General features: G+C 37.4%; 3 protein-coding genes across 3 annotated transcripts; 1 reads left to right on the forward strand and 2 right to left on the reverse strand.

The window, feature by feature from the left end:
* Positions 1-1272: 1272 nt before the first annotated feature.
* LOC105220214 (inner nuclear membrane protein Man1) lies at positions 1273-2876 on the reverse strand. Its single transcript, XM_054233054.1, has 2 exons — positions 1692-2876; positions 1273-1476 (listed from the first exon to the last, which is right to left on the reverse strand). The coding sequence occupies exons 1-2, from the start codon at positions 2700-2702 to the stop codon at positions 1462-1464; spliced, it is 1026 nt and encodes a 341-aa protein (XP_054089029.1). The 5' UTR covers positions 2703-2876; the 3' UTR covers positions 1273-1461.
* A 2029-nt stretch (positions 2877-4905) lies between these two features.
* Positions 4906-18569, forward strand: LOC128919752 (putative nuclease HARBI1). The gene is made up of 4 exons (XM_054233644.1): positions 4906-6335; positions 6390-6825; positions 6894-7038; positions 7116-18569. Exons 1-4 carry the CDS (start codon positions 6316-6318, stop codon positions 7481-7483), a joined length of 969 nt encoding a protein of 322 aa, XP_054089619.1. The 5' UTR covers positions 4906-6315; the 3' UTR covers positions 7484-18569.
* On the reverse strand, positions 7581-8506 carry LOC105220215 (uncharacterized). The gene is made up of 2 exons (XM_029045690.2): positions 8231-8506; positions 7581-8155 (listed from the first exon to the last, which is right to left on the reverse strand). Exons 1-2 carry the CDS (start codon positions 8504-8506, stop codon positions 7703-7705), a joined length of 729 nt encoding a protein of 242 aa, XP_028901523.2. The 3' UTR covers positions 7581-7702.
* Positions 18570-24848: the final 6279 nt, after the last annotated feature.

Genomic DNA, 24848 nt, shown 5'->3' on the forward strand with positions numbered 1-24848 from the left:
GCTGATTTACTAGCAAAGAATGCATCCAACACGCCCACAATTACATTCAGTTTCTTCATGAAATCTGATTTATACCGACTCATACACCAAAATAGGCTCTCTAAATTGGCAATCGATTGGGTCTCATATAACCACCATTACTCAATAGTTAACACAGCCAGAATCAAACCGCTATACCCATCAACAGTAGCAACCAATTTTATAACACCTTACATTCGCCTACGGATTGGACATACTATACTGACGCATGCGCACCTGCTCGGAAGAAACAGTACCATCTGCTGCCCGTTCTGTAACTCAACAACAACCGTGCTTCATATATTAGAATTTTGCCCAACTTTGAAAGAAAAGAGAGATTGCCACTTCAACACAGATCCGATTACCCTCCTTTCCAACGCTACGGAAGAAAATATAAAAATTATCTATCGTTTTCTCAAAGATTGTGATCTATTGAGGAGAATATAAAACCAACACATTCTTCAACGGACAGCTGATAGCCTTTGTAGCTAGCGCTGCATGCCTTAGGTTATACATATAGTATTAACTTTGTATAAGCTTTTATAAATAAAAAAAAAAAAAAAAAAAAAAAACGGGGAAACCAATTAACCATATGGTCAATTAAACGAAAAGTACTATTGTCTCAAAACAAAAACTTTGATTATATTTTATTGTCCCTAACTGTATGTGCTTCACAATGGGCCTCGTAAAGGCCTATGTGCGTCATTTGACAACCACTTTACCTTTACCTTTAACTGTATGTGCTGTTGCAAAATTGTAATTGTTTTCGTTTTTAGAAACATATCTACTGACGTTACTGTTTTATTAAAGTATACATATAAATATGGGAAGATATACACTCGTTATCGTAAACAAATTTTTAAAATGATTTATGGTGTTAGTGCGGAAACTGCGCTTTTGCTGTCTGGGAATCGTGTAAGGTATCGTTGAAGCCGTAAGAATTTAATTGAAATTAAACGCTTGTCGAACCACCAGCCATTTATTTCGTTATGCACCACTCCTGCATCAAACTCACTACAGCAGCGGACATAAACACAGCAACTTTTTTTATCAATTTGGATGTCTTGAATGCAACAGCGGGATCCTACTTTCTCTATTATCGCAGATTCTATTATTTGTTTTAAATTGTGGATATCTGATTCTGTTGAATCAAACATATGCCGTATTTTCAAACATGACGTGGGGGGCTTATTAATTTTGTTTGCGTAACCAAAAGCCGGGCTTTGCCATTTCTTAAGCAAACCATTTGTTGCATTGCTTATCCATGCCATAGTATGGTATTCTGTGCCATCAATAATTTTAAATCCAAATTGTATTCTGCTATCGTTAGTTTCGAGAACTTTTAAAGCTTCATTCCAATATTTTAAGTAACTGTTTCGTTTGTTTAAAGGTATTATCTTATCACGGAGATGGTTTGTTACAACTTCCCGCTCTTCCGGAGCTTCACTCAATGATGCTCTATAAATAAGTTCATTTACAATATCTGTTGTGAACTGTTCAATAACATTAGAGCGATTCAATCTCCATGCTTTTATGTTACGATATAATGTATATATAACAACTGAGAATACAACAATTATAGAACCAATACCAATAATTACAAAGAAGCTTTTAATTTTGGAATAAAAACTGCAAAATAAAGAAACATTTTGATCGGAAAGTGAATAACTTACATTTTGACCACTATTTATTACAACTTTCCACTGAGGGTTTTGTTCTATAAGTCTTTTTGCAAAGAATAAATTTTCTCTCCACTTTTGCATTCCATCATAGTATCCTATTTTTTCCAAAGATTTTAAAATATCTGTTTCGGTGAGAACAACTTTTTTATTGTTACAATGTGTTTGTTTTGATCGAATTTGTAGATTTTCCATAATATTTTTTAGTAGGTCCATTGTCCCATCAATATACATAGCAGGAATACAATTTGTTTTCTTGTTTCTTTCTTCACAAATTAACACCTTATTTCGAAGGTTATCAACTTCTGAATTGTTTGGACTTTTTAACATATATATAAAAGCCAAAGTAGTAAAAAACATTGCAAATAAGCTAACCAATAAATATGGCTTAAAGCTTTGATTAAGGCGAGATTGCGTTCCAACGTAAGAAATAAATTCATAAAATGTACGTTCAGATTTATTTAGACACCTATTTGATCCTTTCGACAATGATAAGCATGTCTGTTGGTTATTTTCACATACTTTTGGCTTTTTAAAAGTTTTGTCACGAAAACTTAATAATCGGCTTACAACTCCTTCATGACTTTGATGTTCCGAAAGCGAAACCATTTTTGATTCTGGAGAACCATGAATTGAATAGTCCATTACGTTTAAAAAATCATCCATATTATTACCTACATTCGCTGATATGTGTCGATATTTAGTTGATGTAGAATCTGTTTGTGGTACTGAGTACATCGAAATAGTGTCCGGGTAATTGTTTAAACCCACTTTCCGATCAGTGGCAAAAACATTTGATAATTTTTGGTTGTTTAGACTTCTCCGTTTCATAGGTGATAGACCACCTAACTCGTGACGAGCTTGTATAATTTCTTTGTTTTTAGATTTAAGTAATTTATTTTTTAAAATACTACGTGTAGTCTCTGTAACTGCTACTTTAGGAAATCCCAGAGCCATTAGATTCTCCTGGAGTTCAGCATCGGACAGTTGCTCAACCTTATTCATTATTTTAAAAATTTATAAGTGAATTTAATTCACATACGGAGTTTCTTTTTCAACTTTGCTTTTACTAATTTTCTTTATTCGCAAAAATCGTATATGTTTTTATAAATATTCAATAATACTTTATTTTAAATACCATAATGTTGAAATTAATATCGATAATACCGATAAAAGGAATAAACGATAAAATTAACATTAATATATACCCCCGTCTGGAGATGCAATTTTTTGTTAGAAAAATTATATTAATTTTCCTTTGAACGGAAAATAAAAGGGGATCCTAACCCTTGCACGGTACTCGAATTGCAATGTACAACAAAAAAAATCACGCTAATAGTATGTTTACATATGAAAATAATCTTGTTCTAAGCTCGTTCAATAATCGAACCGTTTACATATAGCCAAATGAGATTATCAATTGTCAAATGTGTTGCATTTGTTGTTGTATTACACATATTTCTCTCGCTGTCGGTCATTGTTGTTTACATTTTCATTTGACATTTCTCCTTTTCTTCGCAAAATTATTTTTAAGCCTAGGAATAACACCGAAAATCTAGTTGTATAAAACGAGATAATTTTATAATCTCGATTATCCAGAGAGCAATTTTGTATGGGAAATCTCGTTTCTTAATTACAGATTATCGAGTTAAGCTCGTAAATGGAGATAATCTCGTTATATGTAAACATAGTATTAATAAAATATGCAATGGCACAATTCCGATTTCTTTGGCGCCGCGGTCTGAAAATACCGATGGAAAGAGGAAGTCCTCCTGATTCAAAAATATATAGGGTTATTGGTACCGCAGACGTCTAGGTTTCGAAATTTTCGGCTTTAAAGATCAAAAAATCAAAAATTTCAACAAGCCATTTCACACACCTTAACACATTTTACGCACTTATTTCACTCCAAATATTTGAAATTACATTACTAAAATGCAATAAAATTCAAATTTTATATTTATTTAAAGTGTTTGAAGCAAATATCGCTCTAAGATTTTTGTGTGTACAATTATGCGGAAAACGAGTGCTGCCACATAAATTCATCCATAAATTTCTCTTTTTGTGAAAATTCTTTTTTTTTTCAAAATTCGTCTTCTTTTATTTAACGAAATAACTTCTTAAAAATCATATCGAGGAAAGTCCCTTGTGTTGCTAAAACTTGTGTTATTTTTTAAAGCGCGGCCGAAAGCCGCCAATGCAGAAAGGAGTTCTACGCGAAAAAACTTCAGACACCCCTGATTTTGGCTTGACCATGGTTATATTTTTAAAGCGCGGCAGAATTCAGACATCCCTGGAAAGATTTTTTATACACATACTTGAGCAGAAGAAGGTTCTACGACAAAGATATAAATAAAACGCAGTGCTGCAAAATTCTCCACATATAGCTTCTAATATGTGGCACATATTAGGTTTCCACATACAGTGATCTCTGCTTAAGTGCACAATATTTTGCGGCATCTTTGTTTTTCCTCTAAACTTACATATAAAATTCCTAGGTTAAAAGCCTTCGCTTAAGTGCCTATCCCGCTTAAATGCCTATAATATTTAAGACACAAATATGCATTTTTTTTTGCAATTTTGTTCTTTTCAGTGTCTTTTAATATTTTTGACATTGAATACGCTGAGTATTATCAAAAGGAAAACATATACATAGTTTTGTAATGTTTTTTTTTTTCATAAAATAAGTATTTTTTACTTAAAAAATCTTAAACAAATCTAAAATTTGAATTCAATAAATGTTAAGAATGGAATTTTCACTATGTGAAGTCAAAATTTCAAAACGATCGATGCAGTAGTTTTTTTCTGTAGGCTGGTCACCGACTTTAAAAATTACATATTTGGAAAAATCGATGCAAAGTTTTGTACACTCAGCGCAGGTAGCTGGAAGGCGCGCAAACCTAAGTTAGAGGTACCGTTATTCAACCTGCTGTAACTTCGTTAGTTTTTCTCCGAATGAGCTAAAACTTTAACACAATATTCTTGAGATGTTGATGGTTCAGAAAAAAAATATAGGAAAATGAAAAAAAAAGTTGTCAAACCTTACCCCCCCTAAATGGCAAAGCGTGACCATTTAAATAAAAATTAAGTCAAATGGTGGAACTGAAATTAATTATTTTTCACTTAAATTAATTTAAATTTTAAATTAATTTATTCGAAAATTTTAGTTTTATAATTTATTTCTTTGTATGTGATTTGCAAATTCATATAGAAATATGCATTATATAATAAAAAGATATAAAATGGAGCTAATGAAATTTTATTTTTGTTTGGAAATGATGCGCACAAGAAGTTGAGAAAATGATATGAAAGATGATATGAATGAGAGAAAAACACGAACAAAGTTGTCGTTTAGTTTTCAAATTATAAGTTACGGAATCTTTTTTCGACGAAACAAACCTTATAGACATACCACCCAGAAGACCTACTGAAGTATCTAGAAAAACGTGATAATAGCCTGACTCCGGAACCATCGAATGCCTTAATGGTGTGTCGGCAGCAACGACTAGCAGCACCCGCCAGGTCCCTCGTTGTCAACCCGAAGCCGATAACTCTTTCAGCAACAGCGTGGGCATATGCTATTGGAAACACATCGGTGCAGCGAGTGGCCCGGGTCTTATGTGATCTTGGGTCACAGGTTAGCTCCGTAACGGACCGACTAGCTAACTGTTTGCAACTATGTCGACGAAAATGTAATGTAATGATAGAAGGAGTAGGATCTGCCATTAGTGCTTAAGTGAACGGTAGTATGACCTTCACTCTGAGATCAACAACAACTAATTTTGAGATGCGAATTGATGCCTTGGTTTTATCGTCTATTACTTCTCCGACTCCAGGAGCAAGATTGACATGAACTAATGGTTATACTTAAGGAGCTTAGCTTTGGCGGACTGAGTAGTTGGTATGCGTGGAACGATCGTCGTTCCTATCGAAGCGGACGAGTGGGATCGACTCATACAAGGGGAAGTCATCGGTGGAGGACCAGACGAATCTTTTGCCCAGCGTACCCGCTTTGGCCCAGCAGCAGTATCTCTTACTACGAAGGAAACACTGCTCGTAGATAGAGAGGATCGCCGTTTGGAAAAACTGGCGAATAAGTTTTGTTACCCTTGTAACTTGCAATACAGCAGTTTTATAGATTGGAGCGTCTCATGGTTGCAGATCCAATCCTTGGAGCAAACTATATTACATATATAAGAGAATACGCTGCACTTGGGAATATGGAATTGGTACAACCACCCTAACTGTTACTATAGGCTGGTATTGTCACCGGCGAAGCGAACGTACTTGGCGAGTCGAACGCTTTGGCGAAAATTCGACTCGTTCGTATTGTGACTGGCGAATGAACACATTCGCCTAACTTTTTTGTTGCCATACCAAAATAATTGAAAAATGTCACACGAATTCATCCAAAAATTGACATTTTTGACGCCTTTAATTTGAAAATTGTTTTTGTTTACAAAATTTAATTTGAATTTCATACAACCACGGGCTTATTGTTAAAAATAAAGTAAAAAATGTTTTGCAACGTTGATTTATATTTTGAAGACAGCTATGTTGAAAGCACAACAATCAATTTACTAAGACAGCGGCGGTTCATCAGGGATACTCCAATCCCATGGAACTTTCTTCTGCATTGTAATTATATTGCTATAAAAGTGTATGCATTATTAAATAAATTTTTATATTCAGTTTTAAGGAAAACTTTCGGCTAAGCAAGGATGCATTTATGTATGTGTTAGACAATATAAATGAAAAATGTCCTTATCAGCTATCGTCGTCAATATCGCCAATGTTGAAATTGTGTTGCACTCTTCGATTTCTGGCTCACGGGAGCTATCAGCAAACAGTGGGAAATGATTTTATATTAGGTTTTGCGCAGCCCACTGTTTCATTGATTTTGAATGAAATGCTCCCAATATTGGAAACCACTCTTTGCAGTGTATGGATCAAAACCGATATAAGTGAAGAACATAAGCAACTGACAAGAAGAAAATTTTATACCAATTCCGGAATTCCAAATGTGGTTGGATGCGTTGATGGAACGCATGTTGCGATTATTGCTCCAAGTGTAAACAAGCACTTATATCTAAATCGAAAGGGATTTTTCAGCATAAACGCAATGATTGTAAGTAGCAACTAAGCATATAAATTTTTAATTATTATTATTTCACCTTAACAAATACATTTATTTAGGCGTGCAATCATGATATGGTAATAAGGTGCGTTGATGCAAGATATGGTGGATCTTCCCACGACTCATTTGTGTGGAATAATAGCACATTAAAAACATATTTGGAACGGACATACCAAAGAGGAGATCACAATTCAGTTTATTTGGGTACAAATATACATTAACTTGCTATTTATTTATGAATGTATTTACATACATATTTACTAAAACGAAACATATTTTAGCTGATTCTGGTTATCCACTACATGAGTACCTATGGACACCTTACCGAAATGCTTTATCAGGAACAGTGGAATCAAAATTTAATAAAAAACATGCAAAGGCAAGGAACGTAGTTGAAAGGACAATTGGAGTGCTAAAATGCCGTTTCCGTTGTATACTAGGTGAACGTAAACTTCGATATTCTCCTAGTAAAGCAACAATGATTGTTAATGTGTGCTGTGCTTTACACAATATTTGTAAGCAGTATGACGTTAATGATCCTGAACAAGAAACTTTCGTTGATGTAGTAGTACCACTGGAACCAGTTGAAGAAAACTTCAGTGGTTCAGCAGCGGATCGTCGCCGAAGACAAATAGCTAATTCTTTGTAAATATTGTAGTTATATCCCTAAATGCATTAGTACATAAGTTTGTGTAATATATAATTAAAAATAATAAAATTAATTTTTAATTATTCGAAATTCTTATTTTATTTTGTGTGTTTAATTTGTTTTAATTCTAATTCCTTTAATTTTATTTCAATTTTTTCTTTATGTCTCCTTTTTTGCTCAATATTTTCTTCTTTCTTCCTTTCTTCTTTTTTTTTTTAATTACAATTTTTCTTTTTTTAGTTCATACATTTTTCTTGTATACCTTCCGATTTCTTTTGTTTCTGACTTAATACTGTGTAGTAAATCGACAAGGCTTTCTTGCGTTTGCGCTTGCTTTTCTAAAGCCTTCATACGCAAAGTTTCGCGCTCCTCCACTCCGGTTATACGTGCCTGCCTAGGTGTAACGTTGACGTTCAAATTTTCACGCACCTGTTCAGGTTGCACCTCGTCAACGTCTACATGTGTGATGCTTTCTTCCAAATTTTCAGCTGCAGTGTTTCCAAACGTTGATCCGCTTGGATTCACTGCATCCTGTAAGCTGAACAAATCGTCCACGGCTTGCTCTAAAGGCGTTAAACTGCGTTGAGTATAAGGGCCCCCACCTGTGGCTACAGTCTCTCTTCGATTGTTGGAAATTTTCTTCTTTAGTTTTAATTTGTAGTCCAACCAAACCTAAGTAATATACAAATCAATGTGCTTATATATGTACATATATACAAATATGCAATCGAAATGGTTTATTTTTACCTTATTCCATTCGCTTCCTCTACGTAGTGGAGGGCCGATATTATTCAGTTCAACCGCTATATCTTCCCAGAAGTCAATCCTAGTTTTTTTTGTTGATCCAAACGGCGTCATTCCTTTGGCTAGCTGTGGATTTTTCTCCAAAAGCTTCCCCATCAGCTCAAACTGCTTCTGGTTATTTTTTTTTATTCTGAAAACGTTTAATAAATAAAATACAATAAATAAATTAAGGGGGGGGGGGGATAAGGTTTGTTTCGTCGAAAAAAGACCTTTTTTCATGAATTTTTTTAGAAAAAATTATTACTGTAGGTTTATTTTACTTATTATTATATGAAAGTACAACATTTGAAGGATACTTAAAAAAAGATTTATCGAAAAATAGCGAGGAATAACGGATTTATCGTCGATCTCTGCAGGCACCTCGAAAAAAAGTGTTTGTGCGGTGACCAGCCTACAGCATCGCTGGATCGATCCGAAACCAAAAAATCAAAATGCTTTCTTTAGTTTATTAGTTTATCTTTCAATTGACGTCGAGTTTTTTTTAATTTTTAAATTTTTAAATTTTTGGTACCATTTTCAAGCCAAAATTACGATTTTAGACGAAAAAATCAACCTATTTGTTATTGTGAAATTGTTAGTAATTAAAATTTTTTGGAAAAACTCGACGTCATTCGAAAGCTATATGTATGTAGAATATTTGTTCAAAATTTCAAAACGATCGATTCTGTAGTTTTTCCTGTAGGCTGGTCACCGACTTTAAGAATGACATATTTGGGAAAATCGATTCAAAGTTTTGTTCACTAAGCGCTGGTAGCTGGAGGTATCGTTCTTCAACATGCTGTAACTTCGTTAGTTTTTCTCCGAATGACCTAAAACTTGTTACAGAATATTCTTGAGATGTTGATGGTTCAGAAAAAAAATAAAAAAAAATTAAAAAAAAAAGTTGTCAAACCTTACCCCCCCTTAATAAAAACTCACGTTTTTTCCATTCTCAATTCAATTCGCGAATAACAATTAATAAATAACAGTTTCAAGCAAATAACAGTTTCCTTTAATTTTTTTTTGAATTATATTGAACTGGCGAATGAAATAAACGTTCGCCAGATTTTGACAATTTAGGCGAAGCGAATTTTCCATATTCGCCAGTGACAATACCAAATATTCATTTTCGCCGGTTCGTTCGCCTATTCTTGGCGAATTCGCCAAGTGTTCGCCACTCACAATTCGAGCTGGCGAAATTCGACTGAAATTTCATTCGCTTCGCCAGTGACAACACCAGCCATAGTATTCCACATCATGCGATCACAACAAAATTCTGCATGGTGTTCAACGCTCACCTACCAGCACTGGAGTCTCACTCAACGATATTCAACTGGTATGTCTAACGCTTCACGATTCCCTCAGTAGTATACTTCTACTATTTCGACGCTATCGAGAGGCTATATCAGAGAAATAGAGAAGATGTTCTGTCAAGTGTTAGTTGCACCTGAACATCGAGGTTATCAACGAAACATATGGCGCAAGTATCCTGAAGACGAGATCCAAGTTTCCCGCTTGATGACCATCTCAGATGGGATGGCATACAGCCCTTACAAAGCGGTTCGTTCTCTACAATAATGTGCTGTGGTTCCAAACGTACATCTGAACTTGCTCGAACGGCGATCCTAACCTTATTTTATGTTAATGATTTCCTAACAAGTTGTAAAACGTTACAGATGCAGTGGAACTGGCAAAAACGCCCGAAGGAATGTACTTGCGTTTCACGTACTTATGGTACAACTGCAGTACTTCATGTAGATTCGTTTCTAGCTGGGCTCTAAGCTACCGGGGGGTCGGCAGGTCGCGGATAGTCGGACGGCCTGTAGTAGCAGGTTAGTTGCGAAATAAGTCTGAACGAATAAGCAACCCACGACGATGAGCGGCAGGAGTGGAGGATGCGGTATAAAAGCTAGCAGATCTGTTGAAACTCCTGTGTCTGTGGCGAATCGACATCGACTCAAAGAAATATGTGTCTCTCTCAACATGCATGGGCATGTTGAATAATACAAAAACCCAGGCGCGACGGACCCAAATTGGGCGGCTCCCTGGTCAGCGTCTGTTCACCATGTTAGGTACGGCTGTTAAATAACTTGACCGGTAAACAACAAGACGCACTGGGAGTCCCTCGAAAACTTAACAACGACTTCTCCGTTGTTAGGATGGACAGGGTGATGTGAGTTTACTCTGCCGATGTGTCAGCATCGCTGTTTACCCGAAACCAGCCACTCTGGGCTCTGGTCAAGAAGTATGCATTGGGCGTAGGATTAGTAGCATACGTTACTCCGGGCGAGCCCTGGTCCGTCCGTGTTTTCCGGGACTGGCAAAGCGAAGGACAGGTCTCAGGAAGCTGGGGTAGGAGCATCGACACCCGTCCCTGTCTATTTCGGCCCGCCCCCCTGCACACGAAGCGCTGCTACAACAAATTAGAAAGACATGGAAACTTTTTTGAGAAATAAAAATAACAATAGCAGCAGCAACATCTATGCCGCAATAATGTGTAGTGGAACTGAAACCACAAACGATGGAAATAACAGAGAGCCAGTGATATGTTCCACACAGGAGACACCGAATATGGACATAGACCCTTTTAAACGTGCCCCAAGACTCGGCAGATCGCCCACAAAAGCGCTCAGTGTGGAAAAACCATTGAGATCTAGATCGTCGCCGCCAGCGTTGCAAGATAGCACATAACAAGCTAGCTCAGTGGAAAAGGGTGTAGACTGCATGAAACAACTGGGAGATGAAATCAAGAGGCTGACGGAAATGATGCGTCCACCACAGTGAACCATTAACAATAACCTCAGGGATCTGATTAGCCATATAGGGATGATATATAGTAAGGCACAAGAAGCGCATAACAAACTGAAGGAACGAAGACATATCTTGAATATGCTATCGACCACGAATGTAACGCCAAAGAGACCCCGTGATGAGCAGACCAAACGACGTACACCACCGAAGAAAAACAAAATCACCCACGTAGAAGAGTCGAAGAAGACTGAGGAGAAAAAAATGGATAAACCCACCAACGTTAGTAAAGGAATACTAAAGGAAAAGGAAGATGACTGGATCGAGTTAAAACGAAAAAAGAGGAGGGCATACAAGTATCCACCGCGTCCTGATGCCATAGTGATTTAACGAACATGAAGCATATCTTACTGCGACATCCTAAAGGCAGTTAAAAAAGAAGATACACTCCAGAAGCTGGGTGAAAATGTAACTCGAATCAGGAAAACGGCCAAAGACGAAATGCTGCTGAAATTAAAAGAAGCTCAAATGAAAAGCACAGGACCACCAAATTGGTAGTAAAAAATGCCCCCTGTATCAAGTAGCATGCAAAAGAGCCAACAACAACTTAACCTCAACCACTGTGAAGCTGCGCAAGATTTACTCACGCAGACGGTGTTTGAACAAAAACTGGACGTAGCCATTGTCAGTGAACAGTACAAAAACATAGATACCGCAAGCTGGATTCCAGACCAAACGAACAAAGCTGCCATATGGGCCTGTGGAGAAAAATCATTCCAAAATAAGCCACTAGCAGGTCATACCTATTACACGCGTGCAACATTCTGTGGCATAAACTTTTATAGCCGCTACATCCCGCCGAGTGTCCCACAGAATGAGAATGAAAGAATCCTAGATAATCTGGTACGAGAAGTTGCAAATACAACAATGAACATTGTGGCAGGAGATTTCTACGCGTGGGCTACGGAATGGGGTAGTACCCACACGAATAGGAGAGAAGATGCCCTTCTCAAAGCGTTCTCATCACTGGATGGCATACTGTTGAATACTGGTAACAGGAATACGTTTGAAAAAAACGGCCGTGGTTCTGAAATTGACATCACATTTGCAAGTAGCTCCCTGGTGTGAATAACTACATGCAACGTAAGCGAATTATACACGCACAGCGACCATCTGGCCATCATGCTAGAAATTGAGAACCATGTCCACGCGTAAAGATGTAGATCCCCCAAGAGAGTTCAAACCAGTGGCTGGAAAGCCGACACCCTTGATGAAGAATTATTCAAATTTATGTTAAACAGCAACCCGAACCATGCTACAGAAACGGAACGACAGGCCGAATACCTAGTACAACACATCAGCAAGGCATGTGATGCCGCTATGTGTAAGAAAAAGCAAGCTGCACACAGGAAGCCTGCATATTGGTGGAACGGTGAAATCGAAGAGCTAAGAAGAGAGTGTCACAAAGCGAGGCGTCTGTGTCAAAGAGGACGAAAATCGGCGGAATACACAATACTACGAGAACGTTTTAAGAGAAAGCGGAACGACCTCAAAAAATCAATCAATCAATAAAAGGAGCAAGGCCTGCTGCTTTAAAGAGCTGTGCGGCAAAATAGGCGAAAACCCGTGGGGTGACGCTTACAAACTTGCTATGACAAAAGTCCGAGGGCGCAAAGAACAAGCTCCAATCTGCCCCACGCTATTAAAATCTGTAGTAGAGACTCTCTTTCCTGCGCAAACACTGCAAGAGTACAGTGTTAAAGAAACTGTAACAATGGGACCACCACTGTTCACAAAGTGCATACGAGAGGGAATATTCCCTAAAATTTGGAAGAGGCAACGCTTGGTTCTTATACAAAAACCAAACAAACCACCTGGAGAACCAAGCTCGTACCGACCACTATGCATGTTAGACACAATCGGGAAAATACTGGAGCGAATAATATGTGTACGTCTTGAACAACATCTCGAAACAGAATTACCGGTCCTGGCCGATAATCAATATGTATTTCGCAGACACAGGTCAACAATTGACGAAGTTATGAAGCTTACCAATATCGCAAGTAAAGCGATAGAAGGAACCAGGTGGATGTATGGTACTAAAGAGTAATGTGCGGTAGTCACTTTCGATGTCAAGAATGCTTTTAACTCAGCCTATTGACCCCACATTATAAGAGCCCTAGAAGCTAAGAACACACCCCCCTACTTGTTGAAGATCATCACCAATTACCTATCGGACTGGATACTATTTTATGACACAGACGAAGGACCACAAAGCTATGCAGTAACGGGTTGAGTACCACCAGGTTCTGTCCTGGGCCCGGTCTTGTGGAATGTCTTATATGACGGAGTACTGTGGCTCCCATTGCCCAAAGCGGTACAAATTATTGGATATTCTGATGACATCGAGGTGACAATAGTAGCGGAAGAAATCAACCAAATAGAAATACTTTGTAGTCAAGCGGCGACAAAAATAAAAGAATGGATTACGGCGACAAAGCTGCAGCTAGCAGGCCAAAAAACAGAAGGAATACTGATCACAAGCACGAAGAAACTGGAGGTTGTCACGCTCAATATTGATGGATTTAACATTACAACACAACGGTCATTAAAATACCTAGGAGTAATGATAGACTCGAGATTTAATTACAAGACTCATATAGACAAAGCCTGTGAAAAAGCGTCAAGGGTGACAGTGGCGCTGACGAGGATAATGGCCAACATTGGTGGACCTACCCAGAATAGACGTGCCCTCTTAGCGAAAGTAAGTCAGTCCATACTCATGTACACTGCACCTATATGGGGGACAGCGCTACGGCAAAAATCATATGCAGATATCGCATGAGGCTATTGGAGTCATTGCAGGTATCATGCCCCAAGAAATAATACGATAAAACAAAATATATTGGCAGACGGTTAAAGACAGAAGAGAAGAAACAGAAAAGACAAAGGAATGGCAGGAACAGTGGGATGCAGCAGCGACAGGGAGATGGACCCATAGGCTGATTGGAAATGTGAAAACGTGGGTAGATAGAAAGAATGGTGAAACTGACTTCTACCTTACACAGTTTTTGACGGGGCATGTTTGTTATAGAGAATATCTATACAAATATGGCCATCATGACCAAATGAACTGTTCCTTCTGCGGTAAGCAATGGAGAAAATGCCTTACATGTTTTCTTTTCGTGCCCGATATATGAAAATGAGAAATCTGATATAAAGAACTTAACAACGGATCGAGTGAAGCCGGACAATATCGTACACTACATGATCCAGTCGAAGCTGGTTTTGGACAAAGTTAGAACGTGGGCAGCAGTAGCTATGCAGAGCTCAGAAGAAAAGAGTGGCAACGCAGCGAAAGCAGAAGGAATAATGTGACGTTGGCCGGAGAGGTAGAATTTGATCCTACGATGGGATGAATTGACAGACCAGTTGTTCGATCTAAATCAGACAAGAGAGATACCGACGAAGCACCAAGTACTCTGTGAAGTTGCACGGCTCTTTGATCATACTGGATTGTTGACGCCTGTGGTTGTAACTGGTAAAATCTTCATTCAGCCCGTAGAGGCATCACACCTGAAGAAATATTAGTACAGGCATAGCCCGGATGTGAAGAACTTGATCTGATTCTACCAGCAATGATACACTGTTCGACAAGGACGATTCGGAGGTTTTAGTTGCTGAAACTCGTAATACGAATAAGATGATTGTAATCGGTTCACAATATTTTGTTAACTGAACGTTTGAATAATACTATTGCTATTATTCTCCGATGGTTAAGAAAACGACGACATCTTCGCCAACCGGTTTTGGTGGCGCACGAACTGGATGACGCACTAAACACCATAATCCGTTTAGAGCAAGAGGAAAATATTACCGATGAAATCCGAGAGTTGAAAATATACTTACATTTCAAAACCAACAGCTTAAGAAAATACAATAGTGCGACCCTATTGTAATTGTAGTTTCTGATTTGACTTCCCGATTATTGCAGCGTTTTTCAAGCGGAAGTGGCTGCTATTAAGGCAGCGACGAATATACTGCTTCGAAGCGCAACTACCGATCCACTCGGATAGTAGAGCGGCGATACTTGCCCTGAGTTCATTGACCATGCGCTCAGGGTTGGTTAAGGAATGCCTTTTCCTCACTGTAGGTGGCTTCATTATACTTTTCAATTAGACTAGTTTGGGTTCACGGCCACTGCGGAATCGCGGATAATTGTAAGGCTGATGAGCTTGCAAGGTCAGGAACGACGGACTCACTATCAGAAGCATGGTAGCATGTAGGAGCACCGTTGTCCTATTGCGGTTTGCTAATGGACAGATGGGCCTCGGCTGAGCTGGGTTAGGCCTTCTGGCCTAAGGTAAACCGTGGTAGGTCTACCGAACTTTTCGCCCTCAATAAACCTTACCTCTCCTTAGTCGTAGGGATTATTGCTGGCCATTGCCCCATCGGAATATACGCTGTAAGGTTAAAAATTTTACCGGAAGCTAGCCGTAAAATCTGCATGGAGGAGGATGAGGTGGAATCATCTCATCACTTTCTTCTGGAATGTCCTACCTTTGCTAGATAAAGAAAGATATTTCTTGGATCTCACTTTTTAAAGCAGGCTCGCGAAATAGCGAAGTTAAAAATCTCTGCAGATTTGTAGTAGGTTCAGGGCGCTTTATCGACTCCTAATTGTTAATCCAGGGGGGATCCAGGCTTCACAAAGGACTATATTTTAAAGTCTACGTGTGTTTCCCTTTGAGAAACACCCTTTCAACCTAACCTAACTTAACATTTATCACAACTGATCAGATTTGAAAAGAGGACTAAACTGTTGGACTCACAGTTTTATATTTTTTTAATAAAAAGTCTCTTTTATAGAAATTAAAAAGCTTTTAGCACAAAATTCAGCTGCTCAGAAGTTTTACAATGACATGCAGAAATACATTACAACAGGGTGTGCTCGCGATTTTGTTGTGTATATCTGATTTCGTTGTAAAAAAGGTAAATAATTACTACGAATACAACAGATCCCGAATACCCTAATATATCGTTCTTTCTGAAAAAAAAATCAATGCTAACTTTGGCACAACCGAGATTTGTGGTTGTTGTGGTTAAAAAAATGCAACATAATAAGTTGAATAATGTCACATTCTTATTTCACGGTTGGTATGTAATTTTTTTTTGTCAAAGTGTACCTAGCCTCGCCCCCTAATAAGTTTTTTGCACATATCTCGTAAAATACTAAAGCTATATAAACTAAACTATCTACATTCACTTGCCTTACTCGCTAGCTTGTTGGCATAGATCAATATTTCCTGTGTGGCAACGTCAAGTTGCCTAAAACCTCACAACCGAGGTGGCCATTTGACTGGCCCATTTCGTAAGATAACACGTTCACACAACTTTGTTTTCAAGAAATCTATTGTGTCATTTTCTATGTGACTTGTGACGCCCTCCTGTTGGAGCCACATAAAATCGAGTCATAAACTTCCCTAGCTCCCATATACCTAATTATAGGTTTTCCCAAAATACTGTGGGCTTTATACCTTATAAATCGGTTGTTAATATGTGAAATATCTTAGCCAAATTAAGTGTGCGTATAATCTTGGTCTGGTCTACCTTGGTGGTGAACATGAGTGAAATCAGTTTCAGTTTTCAGTAGTTTCGGAGCCTATTCGAGGCAAACAAACAAAAAAACAAACCTTTCCTCTTTATAATATTAGTATAGATAGTGTACCTTGGTGGTGAAAATGAGTGAAATTGGTTCAGGTTTACTCACTTTCTGATCTTTTTATGGCCTTCCACGAATATTTCAAGACTAAAATTAGCCAGATCGGTTTGGCCGTTCTCGTTTTTTTGCGACACAAACGGAACAGCAATTCATTTTTATATTATATTATTATCAAGCGACAATTTTTTTAATTCCGCACAGGACCATCCAGTAGGGAATCGACCGCGCGAGTGATCTTAACCCCCTCCCGTACCCCCGTGCCCGAGTGATGCCTACAACTCTACATACAACGCCGAGCGGCTTTACAAAATTTTTAACTCGTGATATCTTTTGAATGGAATTAGCCCTTCTTTACTTGTTTTTATTTGTTTTCACCTCACTGTAACGTAAGCCGAAAAGCATTGCAGGCAATTGGTACGAAAGGAATAAATTAGCACTAACACTATTGATTGGCACTTTTAAAAAAGATTTTATCGAAAATCACGCACATACTCCCTGCTCGGGCGCCATGAAAATTCTCAAGCTTTTTTGAGAAACGAAAAGTCACTTTAAATTGGGATGCTAGATTAAAATTAAAAATCACCAAATTGCCTGTATCGAAAAATTGTAATTGTAATAGCCGGCAAATTAAAACTCGTGCCTACGGTTTCACGGTTCCATTCAAAGAGAGTTCTTTATTCCGTTTTATGGAATCGCTTAGCCTAAATCTTAAAGTAACGGCATAACAAGTGGTAATTGTAGTATATATTACTAGCAGACCCGGCCACACGTTTTTGTGGCTAAGGTATACATTAAATTAAGTTGGTCCAATCTTAGCTTCGGCGACGATATTGATTATTCGAGGTTGATTTAAGTTACGCAGTTAGCTGTGTCAACTCTCTTGGACCTAAATTCTAAATTGTCGCATTAAGATCATCGTTATCTTTTTTTTACCACCAATATATGTCATTCAATCAGTCATTTATGGTTATCATATTGAGGTTTCATGTGAGGAAAACTTCTCTTTCGAGTCAATGAAGTGACAGAAATCTGTTGGAAATGCTATTAATCCATCGAGGTATCAACAATCAATTGGAATCTACCATTTCCAACTGCTTCTACAATCGCAATTTGATATTGTTGCAAAAACACTCATACGTTAGTTGTTAATTGGCGATTCTTTATGTGTCGCCACAAATTAAATGATTTTAGGCATGCGATTAGCCCGTCAGTAACAGTTGATCCATGAATAATTGGAAGAGTCTGTCACCTGCTAACAGAATCCTGGCTCCACTAAAAACGTGCATCGATAATCAAAATCTTTTAAAGTCGTGTGGAGTACCACCAGCGACTTCTTGAATATTTGGAAAATCTTCGTTATAGCGCTATTTTTGGCGATTTTGCCGACTCGTGTTTCGTTCAGTTGCAATTTAGGAGTAATTTCAAGGCCGAATGTGCCGTTTGTTTGCCCACTAACAGGTGCCAAGTTGCCCCTATTCCCGTTAATCTTGGTGGTGAAAATGAGTGAAATTGGTTCTGGAATTACATCAGCCCTCATATACTATATATGATGATTTTCTATTGGACTTTATGGCGAATATATATGTGAAATTATGTGTTATCTTAATAAAATTACATCAATAAATTGCGAGAGTATAAAATGTTCGGTTGGACCCGAATTTAGCCTTTCCTTATTTGTTACAAATTGTTTTGGGCTATCGACACAACCTTATGCAATTGAACAATAACAAAAATATTTTAACAAAGCAACAATGCTTCAAAATATTATTTTTTTGTTTTCTCTTTTTATATTTTTCTTGTCAACTCGAATAAAATTCTCTTATTATTATCTTCCTCGCAATTTTTCCATATTTACTCACTTTCTAATCTTTTTCTGGCTTTCCACGAATATTTCAGGACTAAAATTAGCCAGATCGGTTTGGCCATTCTCGTTCCCGAGTGACGCCTACAACTCTACAACGCATAGTTAGCCGCCGAGCGGCTTTTCAAAATTTTTAACTCGTGATATCTTTCGAATGGAATGTCAGAATCTAACAATTCAAAAAGTTATATAAAGGTTTTGAAGCGATCTTAAATAATAAATCATTTATTTTGATAAGGATTAATATTAAGGTATAAGTAAATAGCCTTTTCAAGTAGTGGTATTTTAATTAATTTTTTTATATAAAATCGCTTATTGTGACAAAACTATAATAGTTAGAGATATGATGTCATTTTTTGTAGATAATGATAAGTTCTACAGAATTGTAGTACATCACTTTGTTATATCTTCAATCGTTTTCGCAGCATTCGCGATAAAAGAAAGTTTTTTGGTATTTTTTTACATTATCGGAGTTTTGGTAAGGAACCCTATTTTTTTTTTAACTAACCATTTAAATATAGCCTATGTCACTCAGGGATAGTATAGCTTTCCAACGGTGAAAGAATTTTTCAAATCGGTTCAGTAGTTTCGGACCCTATTCGAGACAAACAAACAAAAAACAAACATTTCCTCTTTATAATATTAGTATAGAAAATACAGGGAAAAATTTTGCGCTACCATATATTAATGGTGGGTTGATTCGGGTTAATTCACCAAATGGTAATTGGTAATTGAAAACGTCAGAAACACAAATTTTTATAAAAGAAATGGCAGAAAGAAGCTGCACTCAGATTTAAAAAAAAAATGGAAAATGGTCAAAAACCATATCTCAGAAACTACTTTACCGATTTCAATCCATATTCGGTACATACTATTTTCTTTACAACCTGATTACACATGTGGAAAATGGGCTAAATCGGTACACAACCACGCCTACTTCCCATATAACTCAATTTTGTATTTCATCTGATTCCACCACTTTATAATATATAGTGCACCTTGGTGGTGAAAATGAGTGAAATTGGTTCAGGAATTAACTCAGCCATCATATACAATATATAATGATTTTCGTTATTCATTGGACTTTATGTCGGATCTATGGGTCAAATTGTGTTATCTTAGTAAAAATATAGCAATAATTTGCGAGAGTATAAAATGTTCGGTTGCACCCGAACTTAGCCTTTCGTTACTTGTTTTAATCTTATATTGAAGTACATATGTCACAAACGAGTAAATTACAAAGTTGGTTCAATCTTGATTTCGATGACGATATTGATTAACTTCTACACGGACAGTTTTGTTCTATTGCAAAGTCGTGGTTGATTTATCATACACAGCATGATGACAACTCACTCTACTTTTAATTGGTCCAGGCAATTCCAATGATTTTAAAAATTCTGTGAGATGTCAACTCTCCTGGAACGACGTTCTGAATTGCCGCATTGAGATCATCGACATTGTTTTTTACCACCATATTGGTCGTTGAATTAGCCATTTATAATTATTATATTGTTGTTTTATTATATGCCATAACTAAGCCATAAATAAAGTTATACAAATTTTGTATGAAGAATCGCCCTAGGGAGTGGCATATTTGGATGTCTTTTTTTGAGAAGTGGGCGTGACCTCGCCCCTATTAAGTTTTTTGTACATATCTCGTAAGCTACTAAAGGTATATTAACCAAACTCTCTAGAGTCGTTCATTTTAGCCACATCCTTATACAGTTCAAAAATTGAAGAAATCTGATTTTAACCCCACCTCCCATACAAAGGTTGTGTTGAATATGTATGAATGTATGTATGAACATCACAATAATATGTTGTGAAAATAGTCCAAATAGGTTCATTACCACGCTTACTTCCTACATACTAGATATCGGAACAGAGCTTTGCACAAATATTTATTATCAAAAAGTACAATACAAATATATTTTTTTAAATATGTTTAACTTTATACATATTAAAATTGATTAAATAAAACGTAAGTCATAGAAATGAAGGGGTAAAATACTTTTTTGCGCAGATTTAAGTTTAATTTTAAACGTAAATGGTGCAACACTATTGCGCATGATTAAGAGGACATTTTAGCGCAGAGTTGCACCACAAGTGCTGCCTATTTGTTTGAATTTCTGCATAGTGTGTTCGATTGATTTCTCTATAACGCTTAGCCAATCGATGATAGCTATCGCAAGAAAGTTACTGTGCGATTAACGCATAGAATATACAGTAGAATTTATTTATAACGACTAACCGTTTTTAGCGTCGATATTATTTACTCAAGTTCGGTTTAATAGTTACATACTGAGAAAATATAACCGTTTAGTGCGACTCCGGTTTGAGCGACAAACCGTTTATAGCGACATTTTTTACGATAATTCGTCCGTTTAAAACGACGCGCTTCACCAATTCAAATCTCATTATTGGCGCGCGTAAATCACAGTTAGTGTTTGTCACCTGTTATGACAAGTTCATAAAGCGCCATAAAATGAGTTCTGTGAAGAGAAAGTTTTTTACAATTGAAGAAAAGAGTACAATATTACACAGATTAGAAGCTTGTGAATCAAACGCGACCCTCGCAAAGGAATTTGACGTATCTCATTCTACAATACCCACAATAAAGAAGAATAATGTCAAGATCGAGCCGCTATTTAATGCCAATGTTTTGAAATGCAAACGTGTAAGAACTTTTACTCATGAGCAGTTGGATAAGGCATTGTTACAGTGGTTTAAGCTTCAGCGCGACCGGGGAATACGACGTACCGCTGAGCATTGCGAAGGCTATTGATAAGCATCAGTTACCCATAACAAACGAGGACTTTGAACAATACGCGCGTTTCGATGATGCTGTCGCCACTTGTGAAGAGCCGTCTGATGAAAACATTGTGGATAATATCATCGCCGACGACGCGAATAGCAAAGATAGCGACGGTGATGATGACGAACCAGAGTTTTATCCAACCTTGAGTGTATCAGAAGCTCTGAAGTCTGCGGAAACGCTTAATGTATTTGTTCAGACTAACTTTGATGATGACCATATCAAAACAATGATGTCACGAATTCATAATGCTGTCCGAATTTCTTACTACCGAACAAAAGTCTGTCGAAAACAAACCCAAATAACAGATATCCTACGTTAGTGACAGTATTACAGTGCATTACGTACCTATGTTTGTAATTTGGTATGTACTACGTATTTGTGTGCATTTAAGAATAATTAAAATAAACATATGTAACTGATTCCTACAACATGTTTTATTTACCTAAAGAGGAAAATCAAACTTTCGCACTTATAATACATAATTACATACATATGTAAATTACACGTCATCCGGTTAGTACGACATAATATCGCCGGTCCCTTGAAGGTCGCTATATCCCGATTCTACTGCAGTAGCATTTGTAGTATACTATAATTCGAATTAAGCCGTCAAACGAATTAAAAATAGCATTTTTCTAGCTACAAGACCTAAGTCTTGTCGCAGCATATTTAACTTAGATTTACATAGATAAAAAGTATTATTAAACAATTAAGGAAGACCTAAATTCGGATTTAACCGAACATTTTATACTCTCGCAGTTTATTTATTTAATTGTATTAATATAGCACTCGTTGACACCTATATTAATATAGTATATGGGAACGACGTAATTTCTGGATTGATTTTACTCATTCTGATCACCAAGCTTCATCATATCTAAGATTATATGGTGACGTTTACGTTATCCCGTTCACTTTAGTATATATGTGGCGATACCCACATTTAATATTTCATTAAATTTATATAAAGCGATGACTTATAGGCTAATATTACGATCATTTATATTAGCACAACTAAAGGTTAAGTTATCCTACATTTCACTTCACCTTATTATCCTTCATTCTACTTTACCTTGTTATCCTAAGAGTTACATTATTGCTATCACCCGTACGCATAGTAATTAAGCAATTACATTAATATATTATATTAAGTAAAAATATTAACAGCATCATCACCTGATGCTTGTCGATCACCGTTACTTTTACTATAAGTTAACTAACTCTAAGCTATTCAACATCAGTTGGATTTTGGTTAACACGTCGCCCAGACGTGTTATAATAAAGGACCATTTACCACAATTGGTGACCCCGACGTGATTACTTTAGCGATCACCTTGAAGCAAAGGTGGAATAACAGTAAGCAGCCCGTTACCGACAACCGGCCACTAAAGGTGAACCTATCCTGTTCATCAACCACCAGAATTTTGTAACTTTCGTTCGCTTATTTTCTTTATTTAACAATAAAACGTTTGTATTGAAAGCGAATCAATATGCCTTCCGATGATGACACACCGCGCTTGCCGAAAGCATTACTATTCCTGGGAAACAACTCTAACCCACGCAACTCGCAACGCACGGCCTCATTTTCATTTTGGACTGTATTAAGAAGTGGCGCACTCGCCTCTGAGCAGCAAAGAACGCCCGTCAACAAACACAAGGAAGGTTCGACATCGAGAAGCTGCAATCACAACCGACAGCCGAGCGATTTTCTACTCGACTTGCACTCCTGCTCTCTGAGAGCACTCATCAGCATCTCGGTATAAGGGAGCTGTGGGACGGCATATCAAACTCCTTACGTACAGCTGCAACCGAAATCATTGGTTTTCGGAAAAGCCAAAAAAACAGCTGGTATGATGAGGATTGTCGTCTCGCAGTGGAGAGAAAACAGACTGCCTACCTCGCAATGTTGCGATCGACCGCAACACGAGCGGGATGGGAAAGATACCGAGAGCTGAAGAGGGAAGCGAGACGCATTTGCAGACAAAAAAAGAAAGAGGCCGAAATGCGTGAGTATGAAGAGCTTGACAAGCTGGCCGACAGGGGTAATGCTCGAAAATTTTACGAAAAGATCCGGCGACTAACTGAAGGTTTCAAGACCGGAGCACACTCCTGTAGGACCCTCAGAGGTGATCTAGTTATTGATGACCAGAGTATACTGAGTTTGTGGAGGGAACACTTCTCCAGCCTGCTGAATGGCAGTGAAAGTACAACAGGAGATGGCGAACCTGATTGCCCTATCGACGACGATGGAGCAGATGTTCCATTGCCCGACCGTGAAGAAATTCGAATAGCAATTACCCGCTTTTTTTTCATATATTTCTTTATTTATTGAATCTGCTCTTTGGAGCCTAACAATAAGTTATAAAATCTTAATTCTAATTAAAACTAGACATGCTCAATCAATTGATTGAGTTGTTTTGGTGAAACGTTGCTCCTCAGTGTGCTGGCATATCTCTTCTTTTTAGACGTGATTGATTACAAGAATGTAATAAAGCATTAGCCAATGGGTTTGGGTGATCGCGGAGTTTGGATAAATATTTATTTCTGCTGTTCTCTACTTCTTTCTTTACCATGAGGATACCAAGATCTTTATGGATGTTTTCATTACGCATATACCATGGTGAGCACGTGATTGTTCTAAGCATTTTTGATTGGAATCTCTGAATTATATCGATATTGGTTGCACAGGTCGTACCCCACAGTTGGATGCCGTACATCCAAATCGGCTTTATGACCGCGTTGTATAATAGAACTTTGTTGTCTAGGCTAAGTTTTGAATTTTTATTTAAAAGCCAATTTAAATGTGCTGCTCTTATCTTCATGCAGGTCATTTTGCTCGATATGTGTTTTCTCCACGTGAGCCTTCTATCCAAGTGAATACCAAGATATGTTACTTCAGTCGCTTGGGGTACTAAAATATTGTTCATTTTAACTGCCGGACACGTTTTTGGTCTTAGAGAAAATGTAACATGCTTGCATTTCTGTTCGTTTACATTTATACGCCAGTTTGCTAGCCATTCTTCGACAAAAATCAAATGCGCTCCTAATACTTTTGATGCTATAATTGGGCATTTGTTTCGGCTCACTAAAGCTGTGTCATCCGCAAAAGTTGATGTCAAAATATTACTAGCTGTTGGAAGGTCTGCTGTATATATTATGTATAGAGTTGGCCCTAAAACACTGCCCTGAGGTACACCAGCTCTTATTGGTCGTTCTTCAGAAATGAAGTCTCCTACTTTGACAGTAAACTTTCTATTTTTTAAATAAGACTCCAAGGTTTTATGCATTTCGAGAGGTAAGCTTTTTTTGATCTTATATAAAAGCCCGTCATGCCACACTTTATCGAACGCCTGAGCCACATTTAGAAATATAGCAGAACAGTACTCTCTATACTCGAACGCCCTTCTGATTTCGTTAGTAATTCTATTTACTT

This window comes from Zeugodacus cucurbitae, chromosome 6 (assembly GCF_028554725.1).
Source record: "Zeugodacus cucurbitae isolate PBARC_wt_2022May chromosome 6, idZeuCucr1.2, whole genome shotgun sequence".
Taxonomy (NCBI): domain Eukaryota; kingdom Metazoa; phylum Arthropoda; class Insecta; order Diptera; family Tephritidae; genus Zeugodacus; species Zeugodacus cucurbitae.

Coding starts and splice junctions, on each gene's coding strand:
- LOC105220215 (XM_029045690.2), bottom strand. CDS start 8,506: ATGAAAAAAGGTCTTTTTTCGACGAAACAAACCTTATCCCCCCCCCCC. Junction 8,156..8,230: donor GAGGAAGCGAATGGAATAAG/GTAAAAATAAAC, acceptor TATATTACTTAG/GTTTGGTTGGACTACAAATT.
- LOC105220214 (XM_054233054.1), bottom strand. CDS start 2,702: ATGAATAAGGTTGAGCAACTGTCCGATGCTGAACTCCAGGAGAATCTA.
- LOC128919752 (XM_054233644.1), top strand. CDS start 6,316: ATGGAACTTTCTTCTGCATT. Junction 6,336..6,389: donor ATGGAACTTTCTTCTGCATT/GTAATTATATTG, acceptor TTTTATATTCAG/TTTTAAGGAAAACTTTCGGC. Junction 7,039..7,115: donor TCACAATTCAGTTTATTTGG/GTACAAATATAC, acceptor AACATATTTTAG/CTGATTCTGGTTATCCACTA.